We start from the raw sequence: 25998 nt of genomic DNA, 5'->3' as shown, positions 1-25998 counted from the left end.
CGTAATACGCGTCATAGCTAGATTGTCGTGCCAAGACTGCGCTATGCATGCACTTAACATGTATACTGATAATAACCTGTGTTAGAACCATTCACTATAGTGTGAAACTAGGATTATTTTTTTTAATTAAAAAAACCCACATTATTCATTGTATGTTCCCCTCGTCTTTGTTTTAATAAAACATATGTCTTCAAACCTTTAGAATTACGTGGATTCTTAAAACAATTGACTAGTACTGTCTGGTAAAAATAGGCATCCACCAATTTTATACATCTCCTGTCGTCTTTCGGGTTACAGCAAAACAAACATTGACTGCAGGATGGAAAAGTATAGGGATCCCATACAAAAAAAATCTCCAATACTCTTTAGCAATGGATAAGGACACAGCCAACCTGGAGTCAATGTGACAAGATTGGTGGTGTTGAATCAAGCTGTCTTGACCTTTTTGAATTAACTATTCTCAAAAAGCACTGCCTGATGTGAACCACAGCTCACATAAAGGCGCTCTCAAGTGACCCACAAATAACGCAATTACAGCTTTGATCAACTGGACGAGGACCCGCTCCACTGATGTCATCTTCTGCAGCGCTCCATTTGATTGACACTCACATTATTTCAACTAACATTGTATAGCATCATACGTGTCAAATGTTGCCCACTTAGCATCCATTGTAGCCTGAGAATCCTGGAAGAGGGATTCCCCCCCATTACTTTTCCTCAGATGGGATTTCGGGTTTTTCCCCTCACCCTCCAAGCGGTTAACATCAGGGTATGGCGATTCTGGGCATGTGAAGCCCTTTGAGACTTTCTTGTGATTATGGGGCTAAGCAGTCACAGAAGTATTTCTACGGCAGGGGTCTGAAGCTACAGCCCTTGAGGGCCAATTTGCTACATGTTTTCGATGTTTCCCTCCTCCAATTAACATGATTCAAATGCTCAGGATCGTTATTAGATCTTGCTGATGAGCCGATCATTCCCATCAGGTGTGTTGGAGGAGCAAAACATCTAAAACATTCAAGAAAGCAGCTCAGGAGAACCGGAGTTTGAGTGCTGCGTTCTAACGCCTTGATCATGAAATCATAATAAGTCAGGCTGACTTATTATACAGAGAAAGTTAAGTGATGTTGCAACTCGCTACTCTCTAGGAGTGGCCATCCTGGAACAACTGCAAGTGCGTAATCGATGTTGAAAAGTCTATGAGATGTAAAACATTAAACAATAATGGATGTAATTGAATGACACCACAGCTAATCAGAAAAACATTTGTTTAAAGTTGGCAAACGAGCTGCTGGATGTTCCACAGTGCGAATTGCAAACTATTGTGCGGACACACGGAATAAAATTTTAGTTGTTTGGAAGGAACATACAAGGCAACGGTGTGGTGGTTTGGTACTGCTTTTGTCCCTCAGGGCCTGGGCGTATCGCTATCAGCAGTCCAAAATTATTCCCAAGTTCATCAAGCCATTTTGCAGGAGAGCAAAAGACCATCCGTCCAAAAACTGAAGCTGCAACTCAAGTACTATTCCAAATGTGACGTTACAAGCATCACGATACCATGTGAGCACTGTCTTTCTCAAAAAGTCAATTGAAGAATCAAATTTTATTTTGATACATTTACTAGTGAACATTTATTCACAGGGGCACAGTAGTGGAATTTAACTTACATACTTGTCCTGTGAGAAGTTACACAAAATGCACCACAAACCAAAATAGCAGCAGATCCTAAATTCAGAATGAGATACCTCTTAGATGTGTTTTATTTTGACTCAGCATGATTTACTCACTGTTTTGTGATTTTTACTGGCTTCATTGTTCATTTGTTTTATTGTTTGTTGTTGTATGACTTACTTTTGCTCCATTTACAACACTTTGCAAACAGCTGTGTTTGTATTAAAGTACTTTATAAATACAGTTGAGTTGAGATGTAGATCAAACAGAAATGAGCATTTAAAATTATGTTTCAGGGTGTCAGAATAAATAGAACATTTAGGCATACTAGGAACTTGTTAAATCAAATGAAACCAATTTGGTTGTGACGAAACAAAGAAAAGGCAAGGGGGAAACATTACCTATTGTATTGGTTTGTAACCGTACTGTAAAAATTGGTAAACGAAGCAGAAAAATTATGCTCTATTCATTACTTTACGCAATGATTTTACAAGAATAAGATAATATACAAGATGAAATAAATAAAGCAATTTATACATTCCTGTAGAGTTGTACAGCTGAGTGGGGGTTACAAAAGAATGAAACAATTAAAATACGAGAACAAAAAGGAATATCAGGAGGTTTTGAGCATCCATCTTGAAAAATCAGTCGCCCGGTGGTAGCCCAGCTAATGCCACAGTTGTTCATGACCCAAACAATCTGTAAAGATTAAAGATAATTTGTAAACAAATTCAGATTCCATTTTCAGGACTTCTCTTTGCAACTTCATCAAGCCATAAAGTAGGGTCGGTTTGAAAAGAAGGAGCATCAGTGTGGAAAAAAAGGACAGTGTGTGGTATTAATTGCCAGTCTTACTCACAGAATCATGCAGAACATGATAAAGATGTTCCACAGTGCAATGAAGATGCGAAAGTATCGCAGGCTGAGCAGGAACTCGCGAATGTTGTCGCCTACAGAAGACAAATGGTCACAAAAATCAATAAACACAGCCACCTTTTTAATTTCTTATACTTTTATACACACCTGTCGTTGGACCTCTGGACTCATCTCCAAAGCCCTGGGATTCTTTCCTTTTGCTACAACACAATTCAACTCGTACTGTTCAACAAGGTCCATAATCGTTTACAGTTATGTCGTTGGACTTACATTAACAACATGACTGGTTTTTGGAAATGTACTCACAGTTTGAAATTCAGCACAGCTCCTGCATTGATCAACAAGGTCCTGAAAAAGGATAAGACAAGCCATTGGTTTTTTTAGCGTGGTCTCCGCACCAGAGAGCTGGTGAGGTGGCATTAACACGGAGCTTTTAGCAACAGTTTAATTCAAACGTATATAAAAAACATGCCATATATATGACAGCTAGGTGACTTAGTCGTTAACATTTGAGTTATTCAATTACATTACCCAAATAACAGCAGATCTCCGATCATCTTGACAACATCAAAGCTAACGCCTCACTTCCGTATTCGCACCACGAAATGTGACCAATGGAGATCTATTTAATTTTGCCCTCGCCTTTGTTTCGCAGGTACACACCGCTTTATCAGTCAAAATCTGGATTTATATTTTTATAATCATTATGTACAGTACATATTATTTTTTAAAGAGTGAAAACAACTCCGGAAAAGAAACACTTATTTTAGGAGAGTATTTTGTAACATGTCATGAAGGAGGATGTTCTTAAAAGACGTGTCCAAGACAAGAAAAACAAATATTGACCCACATTAAACAATATTGTTTGTCTGACAACTTTTAGTTCAGCGTGCATGTTCATCTTTGACTCACACGAGAAGTAAACTCGATAATAAATGGTCAATCTTTCTACGATTTATTTGGATACCGTTAAATTTATTAGATTAATCCCAATCTTGTGTTTTCAATAAGAATGACATTTTTTTTTATCTCAATGAGGTGGTCGTCAGTAAATATTTTTCGTAGTTGGTGTCATGTTATCGACATTCAAATTGACGGTAAAATTTAATTTTTACTTTTAACTTCAGTTTTTTTTGTATATTTCAGAATCCGGACTCTCCCTTCCTCGAATATATAAATTGAATCAGTACTTTTATAACTTCTATACCTTTCTCTTATTATTATTTTTTTTGCAGTGTGTGTATTTCTATTGAAATAGCGATTAAGGGCATACTTTGCAACCACTTCTGATGGCCTCTAAATTTTTTTCATTCAAATATTTTGGCCTTCATGACAATTCTTTGTCTATTTGGTGTTTTAGTGCCATCTAGTGTCAGCAAGAGCAAGTTGTTGACGTTTATAACATGTATCGTCTATGTTTTGTCACGCGGGGGCGTATGAACATCCCATTATATCATCAACCCTACATGTGCATTGTTCAGATCTGTTTTAGGATTAGAGTCCCGCCATGTATTTAATCTGGTATGTAAGGGAAAAATAATAACGTGCTAATGGCGCTTCGACGCACATGTGTTTCTCCACAAAATAGCGCCCTTTGGTGCTGGAGACGTCAGGAGCCGTTTTTGAAGCAGCTGCCGTGTAAACCTGCCGCCTAAAAATCGGAGCAGCTGGCTCCGCGCACATGCCATGATGAGGATGAAGATGGTGGTGGTGTTGATGATGATGACGATGCGGGGATGAGTGGTATTAATAGGAAGGCTTGAGTGTCTCAGCCTCTCACTGTCGAGGCCGGGGGGGCTTGGTGGAGAGTCCGTGGACCGGGTTGTGGGGAGGGGGATCTTCCAATCCTGACTGCGCAGTTGGACATTAATAAGAGGAATCACCTTGATAACAACATGGATGTGCTGTCTGCCCTCAATTTGGGAGATTTGGCGCAAGCTTTCTCTAAAATGGGAATGTTTCCTGTGTTTGATGTGGCTTACTACATCGTGTCCATCCTCTACCTCAAGTATGAGCCAGGTGAGAGTCAGAAAAAACATTAGTCTATTCATGGAGGGCTTTCTTGTTTTATTAATTTAATTAGAAATAGAGTTCATATATATGGATTATCTGTAATTTTCAAAATTAGTTAATTGTATGCATCTGCAATTAATACTGAAACGTTTATTCTATTTTATCGTAAACTAAAATACTTGCAAATGTGTGTTTATTTCAAAAAATACTTTTAATGCTTTTCTTCTAACAACCACACTGTGTTCCACTATCCCTACAAGGACTTTCTGATGATTTTATAAGGCAAGTGCCCTTTTTCCATAGAGAGCTTGACCTGTTACATAAAATGTGCAGCTGTAAAAACTCAGCTTGCTTCAGTTTGAGGGGAATTCTGACCCCATTCGCATTCACAAACGAAGCCACTGGAGTGAACTAAAGCACTTAGGCTTTTGACATTGTCCAAGTTTTAAGTCCTTTGAGCGGCAGAGCCTTACGGGGATGAAATGTGAGAGAAGGTCTACGCATGCCAGAAACTTGGGCAAAAAATAGAAGAGCTTGAAATAGATGTCAGTGGGCCCCGGGGCTCTTGTATACTTCAGGACTAACTGTGTGCTATGTGGACTGACTGTTAAACATGGAACAATTTACTACGCTTTGTAACAAAGGAAATGTTGCCTCTTAATTTCTCATTGGTTTAAACTTCTGTGGAGTGAGTCCAAGCACTGGATGGTTCTTTTTTTTCTCCTCTTTTAATATGAACACTTGAGACACATAACTTGTTGGTTGTTACCATCACTTTATTGCATGTCCAAACAGTTAATATTCATGCCATCAGTCTGCATATGATCTGCCCTGATTAATGACAGGATTAAACTGTCCTCATAGAAGTTGTGCTATTTTCTCAAGTGTTCATCCTCATTTGCGTTGCTGGTGAGCTGGAACCAGTCCCAGATGACTTTGGGCCAGACAATCGCAGTGCACATATAGACATCAAGAATCTTATACCTAACAGTCTTTTTTTTTTTTTACCTGTTAGCAAGCTGGAGTATTTGAAGAAAATGCACCACAGGGTCATCTTGCAAATTCCACACAGGAAATCCAAATTAAAATCTTTCGAACCCCGAGGTCACCATGATACCACCAACACACCAGATTTAAATTGTATTTGAAATACATTCTAACAAAATTCAACATATATTCTGCCATATGTTTTTGCATTGTGCAGCATACAGAGAAGGAGTTCACACCCTTGCATACATGCAAGAAGTGGTATCGGAGTTAATGCTTCCACAAACAGCACTGTTAGGCTTCATCTTGGAGTTGGTTTGGGCTGGGTTGGTGCCTTGCTCAAGGACACTTTGACAGTGGTCAGGAAGAAGACTACCACCCCCCCAACATCCAATTACCAATTGTTCACAGGTGAAGTTACTCTATATTGTCAACAGGGAGTCACGTGGGGACTTTCCATCACTGATAGACATTAAAATATAAACTAATTCAGAAACGTGTGCTGAAAAGAAGAGAAGTTGTGAGTTTGTCACAGAAACTTACAATTAGGATGACAGAGTATGAGCAAGCATAGCTATGAAAGAAAGTGCTTTTTTTGTAGCGATGCTACAATGTTAACGTTTGCACGTCTAAATTAGGTGTTTTATGTTGGGTAAAGTATATTGATGTGTATGTCGTGCTTACATGTGTTTCGTGAGATTGAGCATTTAAATCGGTAAATTCATGTCTGTTTACTTTGGAGAAAGTTTGACAGTCAAATCAAGAGTGCTTTGCATGAGCCATTTGCTTTCTTACTTTCTTTATTTATTTATTTATGTTACATGACTGCAGCTTCATTGCAACTGCACACTATACGGCAACAAGGGGGTCAACATTGCTGTAGGAGTGGAATAGACATGTGTTGGGGGTCAAGGGTTTAAGACACCGGCGACACATGCAAGGCGGAGGATGAAGAAGGGGGGAAAAATCTATTCTTGGGATGGCATTTCTCAGCATCAGATTGCTTTCAAAGTCAGCACCACGACACCCTCGCACACCTGTTGTTGGACATTTGTGAGAAGCACTCTGCTCACCGCTTAATTATTTCTCTGTATGTGTGTTAGTGAATGTAATATACCCCTAAAGCTGTTAACTACATGTAAGTAATCTTACAACCATACAATCTATCAAATTACGCTGATGTTTTCCAAGAAGCCCTATTGGAAAAAGGACAATGCAATCAATAGATGCATTTCTGCGTCAGTTTACTTAATTGATAATGGTGCTTGCCAGCAATTCTTTGTAACACCTTTAAATTAATTGCAACAAATGAATCATATTATCTTTTCTCACCATTGCACATTTTAAAGAGGACGTCAACTCCACAAAAAATATTTGCAATTAAATGCTCTATGCGCCTTCACTAGGCACAACATGGCATTCGGATTAATATTGTGTATGTGAATATGAGTTAAGTAGCAAACTCCACCTGTTTTTAGGCCTCTCAGGAGGGCGGCCATTTTGTCACTTCAGTCAGGTTCAATGAACAATCACAGCTCACCTTTTTTCTGAAACTGAGCCATGATTGGTCGTTAGCTGAGCCCTGAACAACTGTGATGTCATTTTCAGTCGACGGCAAATGACAAAATGGACGCCCGCTGAGAGGTACAAAAACGGGTGGATTTTGCATCTTAACTCATATTCAACCAACTCTATACTTATTAGAATGCCGTGTTTCCACTTGTGATGTCACATAGAGCATATTATTGTCAGGAACATTTTGGGGTTGATTCCCCCTTTAAACATTTATTGCACAGTTGAGTTGGTAAAAAGTCCGCCCACAAGTGAGTTCTGATAAAAGCATCCTATCAGGGGCGTACACTTGATAGTGGTGTGGGCGTGGACACAAATTCTGCACATAGACACACGCGGCTCCCACTGATAACTTTTGGCGGTCACTTGGTCATCGTGGTTAAGGTCAGGAAATACAGAAACACCAAGCACCAAAAATGCTTTCTTTCTTTTTTGGGCTAAACAGCACATTTTCAAAAATTTGTGTTTTCATTCATTTTTTTTTTGCATCATTTACGCGACAAAATTAAAGCAAATATACTGGCCTGTTTAAATAACAAATAAATTCACCACCCTCAACAATAGGCGCACTTATGCAAAAATAATGAGCTTCAACACAAGCAATGCCGTGCTAGTTGTAGTTTGCACTGGACTGCATCACATTGAGAAGTGTTTCTGATATTTCGGTTAACTCATTCAATATTGACAACTCCATTCATAAAAGTGGGGCTAAACCCATAATGACAAAATATGTGTATATATTTTTTTTCAGCTCCTTTTTACTTAAATCTATGAAGTATTTATTCTAAAATTGTGTTTGAACCATTGTTATCTGTTGTATTGTTCTGAATGCTTCAGTCTGTGTCACTCAGAACTGAGCAATGTAAAGACAAAATGGTTAGAACAGTTTTTATATTAGAAGACAACCCTTTGCTGGGAGTTGTTTTAGAGGAAATAGTGTGCCATTCCGCATTAGACAAGTTGTAAACTTGTTAACAGCTCTCAAAGGAGTGATTTTGGTTCGCGACTTCTGCAACCGAGGTCTAAATTTGAGGCACCAGATTTTGACCAAGTATGAGTCAAGAATTAAAAAAAAAGATTTCTGAATATCATCTGATCTAATCACTGACAACACCTTCTATTCATCTCTTTGTGTTGTGCAGCCTCAGTGGAGGTTTCTCGCAGGAGTCCCGTGGCCTCGTGGCTCTGCGCCATGCTCTATTGCTTTGGGAGCTACATTCTGGCCGACATCATGCTGGGAAGTAGCCCTGTTGACTATTTCCAACACAACAGCCACATCCTGCTGGCCTCTGCAATCTGGTGAGGAAAACTCACTTTTTTATATTTTAGTTTGATTTTTGAGCACAAGTCACATCAGATTTCCGTGTTGAAATATTGCTACCGTTGTTCACTGGGCTTTCAATCCGAAAATAATCCAGCCGTCCAAGGTTGGAGGGAACATACAGAAACAGACAGCCTTTCATCCTCACATTTACAGTCCACAAAATCTCGGGTTGAGAGCTGAACCCACATTACCTGCACTGTAGTCAAGTCAGTGAACGAGAAAGTACGACACCGTCAATAAATCTGGTTTTGTTTAAATGACAGTTTTTGACAAGAATATTTTGCAGGTGTATGAACCACTACACCATCTTTGACTCAGAAAATATAATACAGTATTTTTACAAACATTATGCATTAACCTGTAGTATGTGGTGGTTTATTTGTGTATTAAACATTTGTGACAGTGAACTGAGCAATATTCTATTTGTAAAGGTAACATTATGTATGCAGGTCTTGTATAATAGCTCATTTGAGATCTACAAGTGAGTGTAAATTGGCCTTTTTCGATTCAACATTGATGAGGCGTGTTAGAAAACCTCCAGGACTGGTGTCATTAAAGATATTTTTCAAAATCAGTCCACACATTCCCAGCATTGTCTGCCTTACTGTTATGCACTCTTGGACAGACAGCTCAAAATGTGTTCCCTTGACAAGGAGGAAAGAAAAATCACACACAGGCAGTTTGGGGGTTGTTACAAGTTATTTCTTGGTCAGGAACTGTCAGATATTCAAGGAATTGTGAGCAGGCACGTTGTCGGGGTGAAGCAGCCGTAAATTGTCCTGCATAACTCTTGCCTCTTCTCACACACTGAACAAAGCAAATGGTGCAAGATCTCTTTTTGGATGTTCCGGTTTATCATCTAGCTGAAGGGGAAAACATGTAGATTGAGATTGACCATTTGTGACACCAGTCTTGGAACTTTGTCAAACACCTCATGTAGCAGTGCAAAGTAGCCTACTTCAGTGAATGAACCTTTTTTTTTTTTTTAATGTCCGTGTCATATTCAAACACAGGTACCTCATCTTCTACTGCCCACTGAACCTCTTCTACAAATGTGTGGCTTTCCTGCCAGTCAAGTTAGTGTTGGTCGCCCTGAAGGAAGTCGTCCGTACTCGCAAGATTGCCGCCGGCGTGCACCACGCCCACCACGCCTACCACCATGGCTTCTTCATCATGGTCATCGTCGGTTACGTCAAAGGTAGCGGCAGAGCTCACTATCACGCAGATAATCATGGATACAGTCATATTGCAACTCCAACTATGCAATGTGTGTATCTTCACAGGGTCTGGAGTGGCTCTCATTTCCAACTTTGAGCAGCTGCTGCGTGGCGTGTGGAGGCCTGAGACCAACGAGATCCTCAACATGTCATTGTAAGTTTCTTCTTTCATGACTCCCTGTGTGCTGATACACACACCGGCCCCCCATTGGGAGATCCTGTTGGAATAGAACGACGTTACTATTTGCTATATTTAGTGCTGTCACTGACTGTAGCCGTTTAGAATGTTACTAACTGATCAATCATACTCTAAGTAGATGAAAATGTCTGTATGGAAATCATTCTAAAACAAGTCAAAGGCCAAAGTCTGCCGAGACAGGCTCCAGCTTAATCATGACCCAAGCAAGGAAAGGAACAATATTGATGGATAGATGATTCATTGCTTTAGAAATGGTTTAAAAAATTGTTCCACTAACTGGAACAATGATACAAGTAATTCTGGAACAAAAGCACCTTGAATTATGAATTTGAAGCATCACCACACTTCTGTGTCCATGATATCTCGCTCATCTGTTCACATGAGAGGCGTTGTATTGCTACTGCAAGGTAGTTTACACGTGTAAGCATAAGACAATGTGAAGTGGATATTTCAGAAGATGTAAAATTATAAATATAAATGATTTTTTTTCTTTTTCCCTACAGCCCTACCAAAGCTAGCCTGTATGGCGCCATCCTCTTCACCATGCAGCAGACTCACTGGCTTCCCGTGTCCAGGAGCATGCTCATCATCGTCTTCACCCTCTTCATGGTCACGAGCAAGGTCTGCACGTTGATGCACTCGAAACACACTGTGACACATCAATAGTAATCATTCAGATTGTTTTATTCTACAATTGACAGCAGTAAAGACTGGTCCAATATGCGAGTTTTGGCCTTTTGACACATTTAAGTAATTAGTCCGCAGACTTAGAAAGTGCTGGTTTTCTATTAGCGGAAATAAAATAAATCACACATGGAAAGACCACCAGTGTGTTTGGAATACTACAGCACTCCTCACTAATTACCAATGTTCCTATTTTTCTCACTCAATTCAAGTAATGTTAATTTTGCTGTTGTTGATTCAGCACATGAGAACTTGGATGAAACTATGGGCTCTATTTTCGTGAACGGTGTTATAAATCCTGAGCAGCTCGCATAGTGTTGGGAATTTCGCAGACGAATGCAGGGTGTTGGATCTGAGCAAGGGAGGTCTGCACCACTGTGGGGAATGGTCACAACTGATTTCAATCAGCCCCATGTCCACCAACTAAACAAATCACTTTTAGCCAATCATGCGTCTTCAAAACTAGTGTATATTCTGATCTAGCTTCATCTTTCTACATTAATTCTGTTTACTAAAACACTCAAACAATTTGTAGGTTCTGGTATGTGTCACTCCCAAAAAAAGGTTCAACAAAACAATGTTCCCAAAACATTGACATAATAATAAATAAATAAAAAAATTGCACCTTTGCACTGGAAAGAAGTCAAATCAAGTATTTTCTGACTCTCCTCCAGGTGTGGATGACTGCCCGTCACTCTCATGGCTCTCCCTTCGCCCTCATTGAATCCTGGATTTGCCACCTGCTCTTCCGTTCGCCTCTGCGCGGCTCTGACGAAGACCATCATCACCCTCCAGCCCCTTCATCGCTCAAAAGCAAAGAGGAACTGAGTGAAGGCGCTCGAAAGAGGAAAACCAAGAAAGCCGAGTAGACTGTGGAACTGCGTCTGACTCACCAACATGGCCATCACTCCATGGCGCCTCTTTCCAAAGAAGAAAAGGCACTTTCACAGTTTCACCATTGAGACGCTTTCTGTTCGAGCCATATGGTGCTCTGAGTAACATTTTCAATTACATCTCACAAGGACTGTAAATACATTCATTCATTTTTCAACCTTCTCTGTCCATTATAAAGCTCTTTTTAATGTTCCCATTCATGCAATTTTGTGTGGTTGTCCACATTCAGACCGAGTATGCTCATTGTTGGGGTGTCAGTGGTTCTCTTTTGGTCCATTTCACTTGATTCAGAACTGAAAGAAAATCCATTTCAATCAGACAAATGTGAAGAAAGTATAATGTGAAAAGGAAATAAACTTTTTACCTTGACGCTTGTGACTAATCAAAGAATTTTGAAAAATGTGGTTCTTTTCTTTACTTCATATCGTGGAAGGCACTGAAAGGTCTTGTAAGTAATATATGCAACTAGTGATGACGTAATAACAATCAAGGTTTGCTTTTCATTGCATTTGGACAATGACAGAGTTTATAACTTATATACCACCAAAATGACTGACGTGATGGAAGTTATATGAAGTTTAATTCAAGAGCTTTGACCAAAATATGCCACATTATGCAGAGTATCTCTATTTCCAGGGGCTCAAAGATATTTGAACATTCAAAAAAAAATATTTGCTATGGTCTTCAATAGAAAGAAAGCACAGGTGAGCTCAACAAAATTATGGGCCTGTAAGACCAAGGTAGACAGCAAGTTAGACTTTTTGAAAGAAAAAAACTGGATTATAATTTTTAAAATTGAAAATCAAGAGATACCTTCATGATGTAACAAAGGGTTTAAAACAACATACTACACAGGTGACATTCAAGAACAAGAAAACCAGAATACACACACGCACACACGTGTCTGTGTGCATTAGGTTGCGCGTGTGTGTGTGTTTGTGATGCCAAAGCCGCTGGGAGATGACGGCAAAGGTCCAAGATGAAGTTGAGGTAACGCACTAAGAAAGCTAGAAGCCCCCCTAAAAACAACTGTCATTTTTTCATTTTACCACAAACACACATGGTGACGCTGAGAGACCATCAAGGTGATCAAGAGCAAAGGAATGTTAGCACCATCTGCCCAGCCCATTAGACAAATGCAAACAACATGTGCGCACACACACACTCACACGCACACACTAGATTAGATGAATATGTTTTCATCTTTTCATTTTTGCTCTATCTAGACAATATATAGTGGGCCTGCTAGTTGGTTATGATCACAAACATCTGTTCATATTTTCATATCAAAATAATTCCAGTAAAACAACATTTAACACATGATATTTTTTCAACAAATTTATATTGATATTGAAATGCCTGCAGGAAAAATGCAAATACAAAACCCACAAACAAAATAACTCAAACAACCAAACAAATCCCTTTAAGCCAATCATACGTCTACAGAACTACATGTTCAATACAACTATGTTCCAAAAATATTGACATCATTTGAAATGTCAATATCAGAGTACGTATATGTCTTTGGTTAATTAAATGTTGAAAAATAAAAGCTCAGCTGGAGAGTCTTGTCATGTCATGTCATTATCCACACCGCTTATTTTGTACAGGGTCGCGGGAGGGTTCTGGAGCCTATCCCAGCTGACTACGGGCGAAAGGCGCACTACACCCTGAACTGGTGGCCAGACAGTCACAGGCCAGATCGGCTGGAGAGTTTAGAACTAATCTCACAAAGCTTCACAAATGTTCAGTATGTGCATCACCAGTGACATGTTTTATTTTTGCATTTGTGAGCAAACCCACAAAATGCATTTTCTTTTCTAGTGAATGTCATTCTTCATCTTGAAGAATATGCCAAAAAAATTTGATTAAACTTGAATTTATACTAACCATAAGACCTATCTTACTTTTGCAGACATCCAAACATTTTTGGATTATTGGAGTGAGAATTATCGACAGTATGGTGTTGCATCTCCATCCCCAATATTACAGTAACAAAACGTTAACATGATGTGTGCTGTGCATAAAAGATGGAGATTATCATTTCTTGGATTTCCTGTAGAGGGGGCTGAGCACTGTAATTTGGGATGGGGGGAGTGTGTTTTTGTTGTTTTCTTGTTGATATTTTTTTATGATGGAGGGTTACGGAGTATAAAAGCAAAAGCAGGGGGAGGAGATTGTGAGTCTCAATATGAAGCAGATTTGCAGAAGGGTTGACGAAGGCAGACAAGAGCGATACACACACGGTAGCATGTTTTTTTTTCTGGTGCTGACCTGTGTCCTCTGCATAGGACAAGCTGCAGGACAGAGAGGTGAGAGAATCCTTAGATTTAGACGTGGTGGTTGCTTTGGCTTTGGGTACCATAAGAACCATGAAGAAAAAAACATTTGTTTGGCATTCAAAAGGGAAACATGACAGTGGAACGTAGCCATACTGTATTTGGACAAACATAATTGGGGGTGGGAATCAGTTCAGTATGGACCATTTATGCACCTTTTGTAACCTTGTAAATACAGTATGGTACTTATTTGTACCTAATTGTTCAATTGGGTACATGACAACTAGTTGAACCTTGGAGAACATAACTGGACCCAACTGGACCCTTTTTTCTGCCAGTGTATTTAGCCGATATACATTATCGAGTCCATGAAGTTTTATTTATTCATGAAATAAAGTTGCTTCTAATGATAACTGCTAGTCAAACTTCAACTAGGTGAACAGGTTAGGTGATCGGATGGGATATTTGGGGTCATTGGGTCAGTTGTCTGTACCAACAGCTACAACAATTTGTGCTGGCAGATGAGCTTCATGACTGCTTCGTGTCTTCAAATTTTGTTGAGACTGAATATAGTTTTTCTGTAAAAAGTTTGTCTGTCATGTACATTGATTGCCCATCACTTGAAAGTCTTTAATCTTAATTTATTGGGTCACACATTTAATGAATCAAAGGTGACAATGCAATTTTGCTTGTCATCACTGAGGACACCACCAACGAGATTGTGCTACAGGTAACTAAAAATGGAGCGAAAAAAAATCTTCACCTATTTGCTGTTTCAATTGGACAAATGATTCACTTTTTTTAGTTTCAGTTTAATACAGCAGCAATATTGTCTTCTGCTCCTTGGAGGGCGAAAATCTTCAGAAAAACCTTGCGTCACGTCTGTATCTGCAGAATCAATCATGCAGCTGCCATTGCGGCATTTCTGTCTGCTCTTTAAAATGTAGTCAATGCGTAGGTGGCGGATTCAAGTTAGACCTGCGGTGCCTCTGGAATGTCAGCTATTAAGACTCCTGCTTGGGAATACATGTGCTCCGTGCATGCACGAACGCACACGCACACACGGTTGTTTTATAATCCATACAGTCAACAGATTTAATAATTATTGTTGTTCTTTCAATTTTAGATGGTGAAATTATAAATCAGATTAGAATGTCAAACCTTGCCCTGTCGGAGATAAAAGAGCTTCTGAAACAGATGGTAATCCACCCTCACACATGATTAATATAAGTATTGTGATTTTGAAATACAATTATTTAAACTTGACAATTAGCAATGTTTTATTGGTTCAAAAAAGGCTCTCTGTTGGCATTTGTAGTATGGAAAAGTTTGGATTGGATTGGACTGATGAAAAGTTGCACACACGCACCCCCACAAAAACCAACAATTTATATATTACAGATTAAAGAGATGGTTTTCCTCAAGAACACAGTGATGGAGTGTGAAGCCTGTGGTGAGTCACCGTTATCAGTATACACTACACAAGATGTTCTCAAACGGAGGTCCCCAGACTCAATGGCGTCATAGCCTGGGATTGCAAAATAAGTTGCAGTAAATTGTTAACATATGATTTAAAAAAGCACATACATATAAATGAAAGCAAAGATGATACGCCCATTATTTCTCCCTGCATATGTGGACCATTTAAAACGCTTGATATAATTGTGACATATCATTGAATGCATCCGGCATCCCTGCATGAAGAAAAACTAAACTCATATTTTCCATGGATTATAGTCCTATGTTTTTGGGGAGAATACAGACGCTATTTCCAGAAAAAAAGTATAATATGAAGAGAATGAAGTTATATTTTAAATTAATTTGTTTGAATATGACTTTCTTCCCAAATTAAATGAAGTCAAAATGAGTCACAAGGCCATTTGACACCTCAGGGACGGGAGGCGGGATGCCTCGTCGTACATGTGTGCCCAACCCCTGCTTCCGTGGTGTAAAGTGTATGGAGACACCTCGAGGTCCAAGTTGTGGCCCTTGTCCAGAAGGCATGGAGGGTAATGGCACGCACTGCAGAGACGTGGATGAGGTATGCAGGATTAAGAATGTAAACAACCAAAATTACAATGTATCTTCACCCTGGCTTGATTCCCCCTGACTTGGTACACTACCAATAGTTGACCAATACCTTTGTCCACATACAACGGGCCATTAAACTTACCTGAAGTGAAACTTAAAGGAAATACAGCGTTGTATCCAATTTACAGGGCTAGTAACTACTACCTCTAGTAAGACTTTGTCCAAGATGTTTTCATGTGTCTGTGGATTTTTTTCTTCCCGTGGTGGTGACAGCCCTGATTTGTGAATCTTTTCTGATGTCCTGAAATGTGTACAAGTACTGTATAACTGGCGTCTGCAGTGTTCTGTGATACCGTGCCACATGGGTGTGCGGTGCATCAACACATCCCCAGGGTTTCGCTGTGGTTCGTGTCCCTCGGGATACACTGGACCTCAGATACAAGGCACCGGCATCGCTTACGCAACTGCCAACAAGCAGGTAAACATTTCATCGTAAAGTATTCATCAGATTGTGGTTTGGTGATTTGTAGGCAATCATGTTAAAATAAAATAAAATCTACAGTATAGTACAATTAAATGAAAGTATTGTCAAACAACCTGCGTCTCTATGAATAATCCCTAAATTTAGCTTGGGATCAACTAATTATGCACAAAGGCGCATCACCGTAAATTTGAATATTGCAACAAGAAAAAAAAATTAATGAATGTCAATAGTCCATACGTAGCCCGGCACAGGGACCTTGTGATTTGCACATTGGACTCCCCATGCATGCTTGCGCAAGTCTAATCGCAACTAAGACATTTTTGCCATCTAGTGGTGATGGGTGATATTACATCTTTAAAGCTACAGTCGATCCTTGCATATTCGCCGTTCGGCACCCGTGGATTCATGCATATGTGGATTTTTTTCTTTTTGTTTCAATATTTCCCCATATTTTGGATTTTTATGAATTTCTCCGCCACAAGCACATTCCTGCTCTAGACTGTTCTTACTGACTGTACCTCATATCTCGCCCAAATTCATATGCTCCAGCTCACCTAGGACTCAGATGAGGATAAGAGAAAATGGAAGGGTGGATACAGGACATTTTACTGATTCATTAATCATATTCGTCAGAAAGCTAATTCTTACCTAATTTCTACTTCAAAAAACATTTTGATTGTTAGTAACGTAATATTCTGACTTCTTGAGCTGGGAAATTTGTGGTTTTCATTACCGTATCTGTGAGGTACGAGAATTATAATTACATAAAGACCAAAACGTGAATTATTTCACTCTGTGTATGACTCAACGAGTTTCACCCTTTAAACTGAACTCCTGACATAAATTAAGTTTTCAATAATATTCAAATTTATTGAGATCCACCTGTATAAATTACTTTCTGATAAATAGCATTAAATATAGTAAGAATATTACAAGAAATGGTATCCCCAAAAGTTGTGGTTGTTTTGAGATAAGAATAAATGTAAATTCTTCTGAAATGCAAAGTTATCCGTCGTGGTTGTCTGTCTTACAAAGGTGTGCAAGGACATCGATGAGTGTGACATCCGCACGAATGGCGGCTGTGTGAAGAATTCCATCTGTATGAATACTCCTGTAAGTACTGATTCTGTGAAACCTTGGTCCAAATAAAGAATTACCTTTCTGGATTTGGGTCAAGCACAGTTGGCTCGAAGCAAATTGATGCGACGATGCCTAATACGTACTGTATGTCTTCATGTTGTCATCATGATGAATGTACTGTTTGCTGAAAATGGACAGAACCAATATCGATAGATGAACACAATGTACGATGCGAGCGATGGCATTAACGGATGGATTAAGAACCCAGAGGCCCAGTTACCAAATGCATAGTTTGCTGAAAGGAATCAACAAACTAATGAAATCCACACCAATGACTGATGCGATGCTTCATCGATCAGGGCTCCTTCAGGTGCGGCCCCTGTAAGAGGGGCTACGTGGGTGACCAGCGACAGGGTTGCAGGCCTGAGAGAGCGTGTGGGAACGGCCAGCCGAGCCCTTGTCACGCCAGCGCAGAGTGCGTCAACCATCGAGATGGCAAGCTTGAATGTCAAGTGAGGGAATTCCATTTTCCTGTTCTTTTGACACAACAATGTGTGTCATATTTACACTCAGGAGATGCCCTCACTTAACACTCCATTAGGTACACCTAAGTCAATGAGTTTCCGTACAAGAAAAGTTTTCATTTTAAGTACTCTATCTATATTTCAATCTGTACTTTTACTGAAAGTGGAAGTCAATCCCTAAAAAATTATTTTCAATAATATGTTCTATGCACCTTCATTTGTCGAAACCTGGCATTCTGATTTATATTGCGTCGGTGGAATATGAGCTAAGCTGCAAATTTTTTTCATTTCAGGGGGTGGTCATTTTGTTACTTTTGTCGACCGAAAATGACGCCACAGTTGCTCAGAACTCAGGTAACATCCAATCACAGCTCACCTGTTTTATGAAATTGAGCCATGATTGGTCGTTAGCTGGGCCCTGAGCAAGTGTGGTGTCAGTTTCAGTCGACAAAAAGTGACAAAATGGCATGACATGGCTAAAAAAAAGGTGTTTTTTCTGCTTAACTCTTATTCCAAAAACACAATATTAATCCAAATACAATGTTTTGACTAATGGACCTGCATAGATCATATTCTTGTGAAGAAATCTTTGGGGTTATTTTCCCCTTTCTGCTTTTAGTAGTCTTATTTTCTTCACAGAGTATCTGATTGAGTATGTTACATAAAAGTTGATACATCAATTTATCTTGTTTTAGAATCAAATTTTTTTGTTGAAGAATTGTGCTGTGGCATTCACACCCAAACAATTTGAGGATGCCCTGTGAGATGCACTGTGTCTGTGACCATAACTATTGTATCTATATATCTTTCTAAGCACCACTCAGTTTGTGTCAAGGCGCAAATGTTAAAACACGACTTATTTTGGCATGTCTAGACTTAAACTTGTGAACTTGCCATTAGTAAGTATATTGTAAATGGAAGAGCTTGAGTTCAAATACCGATAATGCTGGGCCGGTGAAAAGAATTCGGCCCATAAAATGCTTGACATGCTTACAGTGTGGAGTTGGATGGGCTGGCAATGGTTTCCTGTGCGGACCTGACATCGACATTGATGGCTTTCCAGACGAGAGGTTGAACTGTGCTGAGAGGAACTGTGCCAAGGTGAGTCACAGGCACTAGGAAATGAATGACTTGGGGGCAGACTGGGGGGGGTTAGATTCCCAATTCCTTTCGACAAGGTTGTGCTGGTATGTACTTAATGTGATGTCCAGTGGAACCCCGCTATTTACAGTGATAGGGACTGGGCCAACCGGTGAATAGCAGAAATCTATGTATAACTGACATCCATTGAAATGCATTGAAATTTTTTTTGTTTGTTTTTTGTTATGGGAACACCAAATCCTCCTGAAAAAAAAATGCTGGTAAACTTCCAATATGTGTTTTCCATGGAAAATTACAGTTGGCTCCCAAAACAACAACAAACACATGTAATATTCTTTAAAAAATATTGAAAAACGTATTGAAAAATAATTATAATAATAATAATAATATTCTGCAGGTGCTGAAGCGCGAGTATGCAGTCCATTGCATTTTAAAGAAAACATTTCAAGCAAATTGATTCAAACCTTACACAAATAATGCAACATTTAGCTTCCCCGGGTTTGTTCCTCACTATTTTTTTTTCCTTTTTTGTTCTTTGCAGGACAATTGTCTCACAGTACCCAACTCTGGTCAAGAAGATGCTGATCGTGATGGAATTGGAGATGCCTGTGATGATGACGCAGATGGAGATGGGATCCCCAACACACAGGTTCTTGACGCATATGTTACTGTCAAAAAACTGGAGTACGCTTTCTGCACACACTTACGTCCAATGTAATATATTTATTATATCACTATAATAATAGAATTAATCATACATTTTCACTACTATCATTCTTTTCTTGGCTGGTTGGGGAGGCACAAATATTGCAGTTTTATTACAGTACAGAGTGGGTTACCAAATGTGGTTCTTTGCCCGTGAGAGTGACGATCCTGAAAATCCACAAGTGCTTGCCTACAGGACAACTGCGTACTGGTGCCCAACGTGGATCAAAGGAACATTGACGAAGACGACTTTGGCGATGCGTGCGACAACTGCCGCGCTGTCAAAAACAATGACCAAAAGGACACCGATGTGGACAAATTTGGTGATGAATGTGATGAAGATATTGATGGGGATGGTTAGTATGTTTCATGTTGAACTTTGTAGACTTGTGGTTGCAAACTTATTGTCACATATTTAAAGGGGAAGTCATCCCAAAAAATATTTGCAATAATATCTTATATGCGCTTAGAGTAGTCTAAACATGATATTCTGATTAATTTTGCGTTTGTGGAATATGAGTTAAGCGGCAAAATCCACCCATTTTTAGCTATCTGAAGTGTCGGCCATTTTGTCACTTTTGTTGATGGAAAATGACATCACAGTTAGAGCTCAGGTAACCTGTTTCTGAAGCTGAGCCATGATTGGTTGTAACCTGAGCCCTGTGCAACTGTGATGTCATTTTCAGTTGACAGCTAGTGACAAAATGGCCGCCTGCTGGGAGGTACAAAAACGGGTCGATTTTACTGCTTAACTCATATTCCACAAACGTAATATTAATTAAAATGCTGTGTTTCAACTAGTGGGGCTCCATATTAAATATTCTTGATAACATTTTTGGGGGGTTGACTTCCCCTTTAAAGAATACGCGAGCATACTGTGGATGACTGTCAGCATTTTCTTAGGAATCCCCAATTACCTGGATAACTGCAGGAGAGTTCCCAATGCTGACCAGATAGACCGTGATGGAGACAAAGTTGGAGACGCCTGTGATAGCTGTCCCTACGTTCCCAACCCAGACCAGGTCAGACAGCTCTTGAGCATTAAAACTTGTTCATCTGTGTTAAACTGGTGCACATTCATGTTTACTCATTCAAATGTCGTGGCATCAGCGTATTTTAGGCAGCAATATACCAAATAACATGGTTAGACTGTGGTGGGGAAAAAAAAACTCCACATTTTCTTTCTTTTCAATATTAATATCACTGTAGACAAAATAAAAAAGGCATACAGTATCCTGAAAACAGTGTACATAATGTAGTGTTGGTGTTAGATTCATGTGCCTTGAAGAGGGATGTTCGATACCACTTTTGTATTCCCTCTTGAGTACTCGATACGGAGCTAGAACTAATACTTTCATGCACAAAATTTAAATAGACTAGTTGAAAACCATTAGAACATTTGAACTTCTATGGCTAGCTATCCAAAACAACAGTTTCTGCTCTAAACCTAAAACCAACACTGGCTTCCTAGTTGGATGCGGACAACGACCTCATCGGGGATCCTTGCGACACGAACAAAGACAGGTACTGTGGGATCAAATGACGCTTAACGTGACCAACATCCTGCACGTGCCAATTAATTAATATCTCCCCCCAGTGATGGGGACGGTCACCAAGACTCTCGAGATAACTGCCCAGCCGTCATCAACAGCTCCCAGCTAGATACCGACAAAGACGGCAAAGGAGACGAGTGTGATGATGACGACGATGACGATGGCATCCCGGACCTGCTGCCACCGGGTCCTGATAATTGCCGTTTAATCCCGAACCCCCTGCAGGAGGACTCTGACGGTAGGGATTGCTGCAGGTGAATAAATCATTCACGTTCACATCTGTTTCCATGCATCCTTCCAGGCAACGGCATAGGTAATGTGTGTGAAAAGGATTTCGACAACGACACCATCATTGACACCGTTGACGTTTGTCCTGAAAACGCTGAGGTCACACTCACTGACTTCAGGGAGTATCAGACTGTGGTTTTAGATCCAGAGGGTGACGCTCAGATTGACCCCAACTGGGTGGTGCTGGATCAGGTCAACTTCATTTCATACATTCTGTTCACAATTTGGTGGCTGTAATACATAAATAATGTATGAGAGTTAAGATATATATATATATATATAAATAATTTTATTTTTTTAATAAGAAAACATAATTTACTCATAAAATGACCTTCAGAGGCGCTACAGAGCTGCCGGCTTGTTCTTCTTCTGCTTTTGGGGTATTTACTGTATAAGCAGTTCTGAAGCTTTATATTTTATTCTAAAAATGCTAAAAATGAAGTTAATGCTTGAAAAATATTGGGTGCTGGAAGTCAATAAACTATTTTCTTTTTCAATTATTATACAGGGCAGAGAGATTGTCCAGACAATGAATAGTGATCCTGGGTTGGCTGTTGGTAAGATTCTTCTTTTTACTTTTTGCTTGTCCCATTAGGGGTCGCCACAGCACATCATCTATCTTTATCTATCCGTATACTCACTTCCTCTCCTTTGAATGTGTCGAAACCATCCAAGTCTGCTCTCTCTAACTGTCACGTCATTATCTACACCGCTTATCCTGTACAGGGTAGCGGGAGGGTGCTGGACCCTATTCCAGTTGACTATGGGCAAAAAGCGCACCACACCCTCAACAGTCTCTCTAAATTTGAATCCAAAACATGTAACCTCCGCTGGAAGTTGAAAGGGGCTTAGAGCCGATCCCTGATGCAGTCCCACCTCCACCTTAAACTCCTTTGTCAAACCTACAGCACACTTCACCGCTGTTCTGCTAATATCACTTCTTGCGCTATTTTAACATATTTCTCTGCCACTCAAGACTTCCTCGGGCAGCGCCACAAGTCTTCTTTGGGGTACCTTTTGCTTTATTTAGATCTAAAAGACACAATGCAGCACCTTGTGTGGAATGTTATCATCAAATGAAATGAAAGAATGGATTTAGGTCTTTCTTCAAGTATGTGGATTGACTTTGCATTTGTAGGACTATTTTATACAGTACAATCTTGGCTAAGATATTAACATGGGATAAAGGCTAAATGATATCATGAGGCTCCACACATACTTAGTCAAATACATTTTCTGAACTTATTTTCCACTCATTCCACACAATAAACAATGTGTCATGGAAATCGATACTGAATGGTAAAGTAGCACTTCTTCCATCCCAGGTTACACTGCTTTTAGTGGTGTCGATTTCGAAGGGACGTTTCATGTCAACACGGTGACAGACGACGACTATGCAGGATTTATTTTCGGGTACCAGGACAGCTCCAGTTTCTACGTGGTCATGTGGAAGCAGGTGGAGCAGATCTACTGGCAGGCCAACCCATTCAGAGCTGTGGCAGAACCGGGCATCCAACTGAAGGTAATCAGCGGAAGGCCTGACATTTCAAACAACTGCTCAAGATTAATACAAAGCTTATTCAAAATGTTGCCATCCATTGGGTTGAACTTGGTCGACCAACATCATCTTTGAACTCTATGTATTAAGAATTGGAGTCAAGGGAGCCGAGCAGAGATAGGGTACACCCTGGACTGGTTGCCAGTTATTCACAGGGGGAGGCATGAAAGAGATAACCAACCATTTACAGTCACATTCACAAAATGGATCACCAAAACGGTGCTCGCATCACCAGGTAACATCCAACAACCACATGATCATCCTTAAATAGTGGACCAGTGACAGGACATTGTGATTTCCCCCAACAATAAGGCTCCAGACTAACTTGACACACAGTGGCCCCTAACTGGAAATTTTGGGGCACATACTGGAAGTGAAATTGCAAACTAACTAATCACTCCAATTTTCACTGTACTTTATTACTGATAAATTGGCTGTAGTTTGGAGCAGAAGTTTGTCAGAAAGAAAGTGCAATGTCTCAAAATTTAGGAGCAAAACGACACCATTTAGTGGCAGTCTGGAGCCTTGCAAAAGCAAAAGGAAGTTTATAGCCACGACTGTTTTTCAGTTAGTCACAGGGCAGACTGGTATCTTTACCAAACTGCTAGACCTTAAAGTTAATCAGTATGCAAAATGTCAGTTTCAAATGGCTGGTGACCCGTTTTTGGAATGTGGGAGGAAAATTGAGGTTCCTCAGCAGCTGCAGGAGGATGGAGTTCATGATGGCCGCCCACATCAGTTCCTGAGAGACTGTAATTCCCAGGAACATGAAGGTCTCAACGGGCAGTTGTAGCGCAGCATCTGGCATTCAATCACTGAGCCAAGTTTCAGTAAAGCAGAAAGTGGCAGAACATGCAACTCTTCATTGGCCATTGTGAGGAGAAGATGCACATCGATTTTGTTGGGCAATCAATGGCCACTATTCCCTATTCAAACATGTCTATTTTGGGAAAATATTGCAACAGTGCTGAGCTGCTTTCATGCCATGTCTTTCAAATTCCATCGAGAACTTGATGACAAGTTGTTCATTCTTGAGTCGTGTGCTGCACAGGGCCAAGATATTACACCAGAGACTCACACTTAGTTTCATTTGTGGATTTGTAAAGGCTGTCAAGTCCAACACGGGCCCTGGTGAGAACTTGAGGAATGCCCTTTGGCACACGGGCGACACAAGTGAGCAGGTGAAACTGCTGTGGAAAGACGCTCGCAATGTCGGCTGGAAGGACAAGACGTCTTATCGCTGGTTCCTCCAGCACCGACCCGCTGATGGATACATCAGGTAGGGAACTTGCAACGAGCAAAACTAAACAGTCTCTCATGCTCACATGCCACTTTTGCATACAGAAACGCTTCATTCTTCGCTCTTTTGGCGTACAGGGTTCGCTGGTATGAGGGTCCTCAGATGGTGGCAGACACAGGTGTCATCATAGACGCCACCATGAGGGGAGGTCGACTTGGAGTTTTCTGCTTCTCCCAGGAGAACATCATCTGGGCCAACCTGCGTTACCGCTGCAATGGTGAGCAACATGTTTTCACTCTCAAGTGTGACTGTGTTTCTATCTATGAACTCAGAAGACCATTTGTTTTGGTTTAGTTTTTTTCTGAATGTGCATGACGGGGTTGAGGTCAGGACTCTCAAGTTCTTCCACACAAAACCTGCCCCAATGAAGTTGAAACTTATTGTGACGAGTCCTTTGATATTTTCTCAACTCTGGTCGATGTTCAGGTCTCACACGATGGCTAGAAATGCAAAGTTTTATGAACTTTGTCAGTCTTTTATTCTTCACTAGTAAGACAGCTGTTCATTTGGACTGGCGAGCTAGTGTTGACGCAGAAAAAAAAATCTGATCTAATTGAGTATTCTTGCCTGCAGACACTTTACCAGAGGACTTCGACACTTATCGTGCACAGCATATTCAACTGGTGGCCTGAAGGGAATGACCCACAAGCCCTTCGAAGAACTCCAATAACATTCATTCAGATTCCAGACTGATGAAAATGTCTCCAAAGATAAGGAAATTTGACATAATATTATATTTTATTTTATTTACTAACAGCCTCTTAAGAATGAAATTATGCAATTTGTTCAGATTGGAGCCCACTTTTAAGCACAGCTCATATAAGACGTAATGTATTGTATGTTTAATATGTTGTAGGGGCAAACTTGATGTCTGTAGTCCAATTTTCGGGTTGCTGAAGCACACATAAATCAAAAGATGACATTTTTAAACTGTATCCCGTTTTCAAAAAAGCTAAGTGTAAAAACATGCAGTGCTCGGTAAGCACGCTAAATGCACAGAGCAATTTGTATGTCGCCTTCCAATGATATGCAGTAGTTGTGCAAGTGCCAAGCAGAGACCAGGATATGTGGCACATTTAATTTGTACCATTCACAACCAACACATTACAATTAGCGTTGTGCAATTTTGCTGCATTTAAGTGTAGCTAAGTGTTGTTAGGCAGGGATTAACTGACATCACATTATAAATGCAATACTAGGAAAGAGAGAAATAGTGGCGAAAAGAGGATTTTATGTATTTGTACTGAAAGTATTCACAAAAGTCAATATCTGTTCATGTGTTTCACATGTTGTGCATTGCCTTTCAAATTAAAGTCTCCAAAAGTAGTCCAGGGTCTTTTTTTGGTAACCATCATAGGTGGCTGGACTCCAGAAAAAAATACTGACGTGTATGTAGGAGTGCTGCTGCATCAAAATGAGTGGTTTGCCCCGAAAATTAGAGTTATGAAAAACTTATGAATCTTTTAGCTGTGGCTCAAAATTTAAATAAACTACCGGAAATTAGTTTTTTTTTGGTTTAATTGCAAACTTCTTTAAAAAGTGTGAAGCCTCTCTTTCTTTAGGAATTAAATTGGATGTAATGTGCAAAACAATGAAATTCATTTTACCTCTAACCCCTAAACGTCTAATCGTAGAATGGCCCCTTGGTCCAAGCAGCCAGA

The 25998-nt window shown here is 40.0% G+C and overlaps 3 protein-coding genes across 3 annotated transcripts; 2 read left to right on the top strand and 1 right to left on the bottom strand.

Moving 5' to 3' along the window:
* Nucleotides 1–1581: 1581 nt before the first annotated feature.
* Nucleotides 1582–3187, bottom strand: smim7 (small integral membrane protein 7). Its single transcript, XM_088313941.1, has 5 exons — nt 3076–3187; nt 2851–2892; nt 2692–2744; nt 2528–2618; nt 1582–2367 (listed from the first exon to the last, which is right to left on the bottom strand). Exons 1-5 carry the CDS (start codon nt 3099–3101, stop codon nt 2352–2354), a joined length of 228 nt encoding a protein of 75 aa, XP_088170067.1. The 5' UTR covers nt 3102–3187; the 3' UTR covers nt 1582–2351.
* Nucleotides 3188–3995: 808 nt separating this feature from the next.
* Nucleotides 3996–11803, top strand: tmem38a (transmembrane protein 38A). Its single transcript, XM_088313940.1, has 6 exons — nt 3996–4563; nt 8259–8415; nt 9454–9638; nt 9724–9811; nt 10360–10477; nt 11215–11803. The coding sequence occupies exons 1-6, from the start codon at nt 4440–4442 to the stop codon at nt 11407–11409; spliced, it is 867 nt and encodes a 288-aa protein (XP_088170066.1). The 5' UTR covers nt 3996–4439; the 3' UTR covers nt 11410–11803.
* A 1839-nt stretch (nt 11804–13642) lies between these two features.
* Nucleotides 13643–25540, top strand: comp (cartilage oligomeric matrix protein). The gene is made up of 19 exons (XM_088312482.1): nt 13643–13746; nt 14840–14913; nt 15115–15166; nt 15606–15754; nt 16085–16222; nt 17264–17341; nt 17668–17820; nt 18829–18933; nt 19475–19582; nt 19835–19994; nt 20542–20660; nt 21110–21162; nt 21236–21429; nt 21493–21671; nt 21988–22036; nt 22805–23001; nt 24144–24316; nt 24415–24554; nt 24911–25540. The coding sequence occupies exons 1-19, from the start codon at nt 13686–13688 to the stop codon at nt 24967–24969; spliced, it is 2241 nt and encodes a 746-aa protein (XP_088168608.1). The 5' UTR covers nt 13643–13685; the 3' UTR covers nt 24970–25540.
* Nucleotides 25541–25998: the final 458 nt, after the last annotated feature.

Source organism: Idiotropiscis lumnitzeri, chromosome 13 (genome assembly GCF_059441095.1).
Source record: "Idiotropiscis lumnitzeri isolate Australia: NSW breed Sydney's pygmy pipehorse chromosome 13, RoL_Ilum_1.0, whole genome shotgun sequence".
NCBI lineage: Eukaryota > Metazoa > Chordata > Actinopteri > Syngnathiformes > Syngnathidae > Idiotropiscis > Idiotropiscis lumnitzeri.
Note: the sequence above shows the minus strand (reverse complement) of the source record. Positions and strands in the feature narration are given on the sequence as shown.

Coding starts and splice junctions, on each gene's coding strand:
- smim7 (XM_088313941.1), bottom strand. CDS start 3,101: ATGATCGGAGATCTGCTGTTATTTGG. Junction 2,745..2,850: donor GCTGTGCTGAATTTCAAACT/GTGAGTACATTT, acceptor ATTGTGTTGTAG/CAAAAGGAAAGAATCCCAGG. Junction 2,619..2,691: donor GTCCAGAGGTCCAACGACAG/GTGTGTATAAAA, acceptor TGTCTTCTGTAG/GCGACAACATTCGCGAGTTC.
- tmem38a (XM_088313940.1), top strand. CDS start 4,440: ATGGATGTGCTGTCTGCCCTCAATTTGGGAGATTTGGCGCAAGCTTTC. Junction 4,564..8,258: donor CTACCTCAAGTATGAGCCAG/GTGAGAGTCAGA, acceptor TGTGTTGTGCAG/CCTCAGTGGAGGTTTCTCGC. Junction 8,416..9,453: donor CTGCTGGCCTCTGCAATCTG/GTGAGGAAAACT, acceptor ATTCAAACACAG/GTACCTCATCTTCTACTGCC.
- comp (XM_088312482.1), top strand. CDS start 13,686: ATGTTTTTTTTTCTGGTGCTGACCTGTGTCCTCTGCATAGGACAAGCT. Junction 16,223..17,263: donor ACGCAACTGCCAACAAGCAG/GTAAACATTTCA, acceptor TGTCTTACAAAG/GTGTGCAAGGACATCGATGA. Junction 21,163..21,235: donor TGCGACACGAACAAAGACAG/GTACTGTGGGAT, acceptor ATCTCCCCCCAG/TGATGGGGACGGTCACCAAG.